Raw genomic sequence first — 5,319 nt, forward strand, 5'->3', positions numbered from 1 at the left:
ATATTTTTAGTGTTGGGGAAAACTAGACTACCCAGAGAGACCAGCCCCACACACAGGGAGACCATGCAAACTCCACACAGAACAGTCTGGGACAACCAGGGTTTGAACCCTGTACCTTCTCGCTGCAAGGACACAGTGCTAACCATTGGGCCACTCTGTCATTGCTTTTCAGAGACATCCCACAAGCATAGGAAGAAGCTTAAAGGACAAGACCCATGAGTGTAGGAGTTTAGGCCCTTCACTATAAACGGTGCTTACTTCAATTACTACTAACCAATATCCAAGGCATACTCTTAAGATGTATTTTATTGGGATGTGTGTTTAGCCTCAAGTCCATTATGGACAGTATTTTGCACTTGCACTGTCAGACACTCAGACACAGTGAAGACACAGTCGTTTCTCATCATTTAGTTTAATTGAAGCCATGGCTGCTGTGTGCGTTTTGGTGTCTCAGGTGACAACCGTGAGCCAATCAGCAAGGCGGAAAAAAAAAAAGGACATTAGCTACTCAGTTAGCCGTCTGAAAGACTGTACAGTGGGACAGAAAGCGCCCCAGTCCACCGGCTTGCGGTACTCGCCTTTCTCCAGCACGTACTGCCGGCCCTTGTAGTTAGGGTGCTCGTAGAAGACCCACCAGCCTCCCAGGACCCTGCAGGAGTGAACCTCCCTCCAGTGGAGGTTCTCCAGCACGGAGGGGCAGTCCTCAGTCGCCTCAAACACCCGACCGGCGAAGTCCCCTTTGACATAGAGCTGGATCTTGTAAGGATCTCCACTGGCCTGGAGGAGGATGAGAAGAGGAAACAGAGAGATGGAGAAGGGTTTTTGGAGAGATGTGGTGCAAACATGGAGAAAAGGGGAAAAGTTTGACTGCGAGATGGATGCAGTTTTTGGCTGTGATGAAGAGTGTGTGTGGTGGAAGAGTAAAGAAATGGATGAGGACTAAGAAGTGGATGGCACAATGGAGAAGTGCAGGGACAGGGTAGGTTTTAACTTAGAACAAGCATCTTTTTAACTAAGTCGTTCTGTCTGATATTTAGCCTTCAAGACTTCAACAAAATCTCCAAGCATTGGCACATTTTCCCTACTTTTATGAAAATAAGTTTTTATGACTCAATGGTAGACAGAATGAAGGAGATGGGGTGCAGGAATGTTTTGTTGTGACATAATTCAGCATCTTGACATGTGAGTTTTTCTCATACTGAAAACAGGCTCGGAGGCTTACGATGTGAAGCATCTTGCAGGAGCAGACTCTATCGTTGAGGCCGATCCAGCTCTTGTAGTCGGGGTACTCGCCTCTGCTAAGGACGTACTGGTAGCCCATGTAGTTCGGCCTTTCGTAGATCACCCAGGTCCCACTCTCCACTCGAACCGAATTACAGCGACTCAGGTAGGAGTGGAAGTCGGTGCAGTCGCTGTCGCACTCATACCTGCGACCCTGGTAGTTCTTGTCCTCGTAGAATATGATCTGGGGGAAGGCGTATGAGTGAGTCTGATGTCAGGTAAAAGTAATAATAATTGGATAACAAAAGGTGCTTTGAATTGGAGTTTGGGCCTGTAATATCATTCAATAAAGGTTGTATACGTAGACTCTAAATACTCTGAACATTTGGGTTCCTGCCTGTAAACAGGTATGTGGATAAACACTCACAGACTTTTGACACAGATCTCAACAATCATGAGGTTTTTGTAAAGGAAACAGCAGATCCACAAGAGAAAAAGAGCATCCTCACTACTTCTCTACCTTCCAAATGCTGCAAGCAAGAAACTAATTTCACAAGCTTACAAAATAAAAGGACCTTTAAAATCCTTGTGGGTTTTTCAATGGTTGCAGTAAATGTAATTGTGTGCAAAATTGGATGCTAAGTGATGTGACTGTAATATTACTACACTCACACACACATCTTTAGCTACTACTTACCCTGCCCATCCTGCGACTTGCCGCCACCGTGTGTGCAAGTATGTGTGTGTGTGTGTGTGTGTGTGAGTGAGTGTGTGCGCTCACATGTGAACCTTGTTGTCTTTTATACCTGCAGAGCCCTCTGTAATCGAGACAACTGCTTTGTCATGAGAATGAGATCCAAAATTTGTGTCAGTGTTTCCATTGCTGGTCATGTTTTCCAGAAAGAGGCCGTGGGATTACACCGCATAAAGACCTCCGCCGCTGAGCAACCCTTTACAGCAAGCTGGGAACCGTGTGTGTATCCTGCAAACACACACACACACACAGATACGCACAAGCACACTGACATACAACATATAGACCTCTATTATATGATTGTTTAAATGTTCAACTCTCCTTCTCATGCACTGTGGGAATAATAATAACAATAGTGATAATAATGATAATCAATACATTACACTGTCACTCGTCAGGTGGCCACTAGGTGTCGGTGTTGTTTCATATTTTATGTTCTCCAATATTCCTCTTATCTTGACCTGAATCCAATTCTATTTAGTTCTATACTGTTAAAAGAACAGAATATGTCCTTATGTATGATTTCCAAAAATCAGTCAAAACCAACTGCAGCTATAAGAACACTGCTGTTGAATTAAGTTTTCTTTTTTTGTTCTACTTTTTTTTTTTTTTACTTTTGGCTTCTTCCCCCATTTTTAAGACACGTTCATTATTAAAGTCACTTAAAATGTCTCAAAGACAGTGTCTTTAAAAGATGACATAAAACGACTTTACTATGGCAGTCATAAGGAATAACCAACGTTTGAATTGTAAAATATTATAGTAAATGATAATAATGTAACAGACTATGCCCAATTCAGGGCCCAGGTGCTCTCTTTGTTTTGGCCCGCCTTGGATTTGACACGCGCATGCGTATTTTCCTTTTATTTTAAAAGTAATGACTACGAAACATACACTTTTTGTAGTTAAAAAATACATAATATGAGTTGAACCGCAATGTAAAACACAGTGCTGGTAAACTTCTCATTTAAATTACATACGCAGGTTATCCCTACAGAGAATGGCAGGAATTACGGTATTCCACAACATCAACATTTATTTTTGGCCCATCCAGATACATTTTGGCCCTTCATATGAAAGAATTTGGGCACCTCTGGTCTGTACTTTGGGTCAGCTGTCAGATATGATGGGAGGCTGTGACCTACATGTCATTACCAAAAGCTCCCACATCAGGGCAGCATTTCCTCAGAGGTATTTTACAATTGTTTGCTGTGATAAGTCAAAGCTAAAGGCATAAAAACGGAATATCTGGACTGGTTGGCTGTACAAAACAAGACGTTTAATGAATTTACACAAGGCTCCATGGAAGAAATTGTGATCTTTTATTTTTTCCTATTTCATTCAAGATGATTGATTTATCTGGAAGATTTTCATCAGACAGGGATGATGGGGGGGGGGGGGGGGGGGGGGGGGGGGGGGGGGCAGCTTAATTCAATCTGATTGGTGTGACATGTGTGGCACAAAGAACAGGTTTAGAACAACATAAACTGTAATTTGATATACATGTTGGCTAGTTTAACAGTCATTTTGGGTATAAATGATTTTGAACAGATTTGGTATAAAATAATAATTTCCCCTGCTCATATACAGCCTTTGGTCATATATTAATTATGATATTATATATTAGTTAATCACAAATGCTTTTGTAAGTAGATGTAAAGCTCCAGAACATCAATATTTGCTGTTACAGGTAATACGAGCTGGCTTGAGCCTTGTGAAAGCACTCTTTAATCGCCACACACGCCATCACACACACAAGCCATCACACACACATGCCATCACACACACACACACACACACACACACACACACACACACACACACACACACACACACACTTCTTGCAACTTGTGGTGAGCTGTCAAAGATACTTAGGGTGATGTAGGACAGACAACTGTACACACACACACTCACACACACACACACACACACACACACACACACACACACCGCAGAGGAGGAGCGACAGGAAGGCAGACAGCCTGAGTAGTAATGATAGGTGACTATTCTTCCATCTAGAATAAATCAAGGAACGTTGACCACCAGCCTTGCTATTTGGACAGAAAGACTTACAAACAACTTAGAAATGAATGGACAGAATATATGGAATAATGTCTTACACACACTTCATCTCTTTTCTTTAAAAGAGAAGTGAGTTTTCACTATAAGGACAATACCCTGTGCATTGACATTAATGAATTGGTATTTATAGTTTGAATAGCACCCAACTGAAGAGTATAGTGAGCTTTTGGTAAAGTTTTGAGTCTGAAATGTTAAAGGAATCAGAATTAGGAGAATAAATGAATCACATTTTAGACTAAATTCAGAATTGGAAAAAAATAGCACATTAACATTGTAAGGTATAAGTGACTTAAGAAAAAAGAAAATATTTTTACTCATAAAAATGACTTGTCTTCCATCCTAATGGTTGTCAGACAATTTATAAGTCTTCTCTGTAACTGTAACAGTGCCCATCAAATGGATTTGGGCTTATTCATTCAATCAACCTTTATTTATAAAGGGGGCTTCGACAAGCGCAGTTAGGTCTCTTCTCCACGGCGTCCCTTTGCATGGAACAAGAGATACGGAAAAGAATAGATACGGATGGCAAAAGGATAAATCCTGCAGCAGTGTATTCCATCTAATATAAAGAAGGGAACAAAGACCAAAAGGATCACTCTAGAGACACATTGTGCAAGACGTGTTAAAGAAAAGGGAAAACAAGCAAACAGTGGCGTCTTTTCCAGGGGTTAAACACAGCAGTCCAATGAGGATTGGACATTTAAAACCACATGTGTCCCCGAAACCTCTCTAAGGGACAACGTTCACCTTCTCCACCAGTAGGACTCAGACAATCAGCTTCTCTATTATATCTATTCTGATTATTAATAACTTTTAAGCCCTGTGTGTGTCTCTTTAGTGTATCTATGTGAGATGTGTGACATGGTTACAATGATAAACTTCTGACATTTTCTTCTCCTCCTGTTCTCTGCCATCACGACATGTGGGAAATGAATTATCCTTTCTAAATCTGTGATCACATTATTTATTTAGTGCACGGCTTTCTAGAATAAAGAGGTAGCTTTTTTTCTATTTTTTTTCAACCCACGCGCTGCATAACTTCTGCTCCGCTTTGTCTTTTTTTACTTTTTAAACTCTGTGTTTTCTGCTGGAGAGCTTAAAAATATTACAGATTATCATTTAAAGACAGCAAAGAAATGTCACGATTATTTCATGCGTGTCAATCTGTCTTCAAGGTTTCCCTCCCTTACCCCATCTCCTCCCTCCCTTTCTCCCTCCCTTTCTCCCTCTCTCTCTCCCTCTCTCCCTCTACATGTGTCATT

At 41.2% G+C, this 5,319-nt stretch overlaps 1 protein-coding gene across 1 annotated transcript; it reads right to left on the bottom strand.

Moving 5' to 3' along the window:
* Window positions 1-396: 396 nt before the first annotated feature.
* Window positions 397-2,106, bottom strand: LOC117939662 (gamma-crystallin S-like). Its single transcript, XM_034865142.1, has 3 exons — window positions 1,919-2,106; window positions 1,223-1,465; window positions 397-777 (listed from the first exon to the last, which is right to left on the bottom strand). The coding sequence occupies exons 1-3, from the start codon at window positions 1,925-1,927 to the stop codon at window positions 505-507; spliced, it is 525 nt and encodes a 174-aa protein (XP_034721033.1). The 5' UTR covers window positions 1,928-2,106; the 3' UTR covers window positions 397-504.
* Between the last annotated feature and the right edge of the window lie 3,213 nt (window positions 2,107-5,319).

This window comes from Etheostoma cragini, chromosome 24 (assembly GCF_013103735.1).
Source record: "Etheostoma cragini isolate CJK2018 chromosome 24, CSU_Ecrag_1.0, whole genome shotgun sequence".
Taxonomy (NCBI): domain Eukaryota; kingdom Metazoa; phylum Chordata; class Actinopteri; order Perciformes; family Percidae; genus Etheostoma; species Etheostoma cragini.

Bases quoted from the DNA above. Each gene is read 5' to 3' on its own strand.
- LOC117939662 (XM_034865142.1), bottom strand. The intron at 778-1,222 runs GTAAGCCTCCGA...ATCCTCCTCCAG, and splicing joins CCTGCAAGATGCTTCACATC to GCCAGTGGAGATCCTTACAA.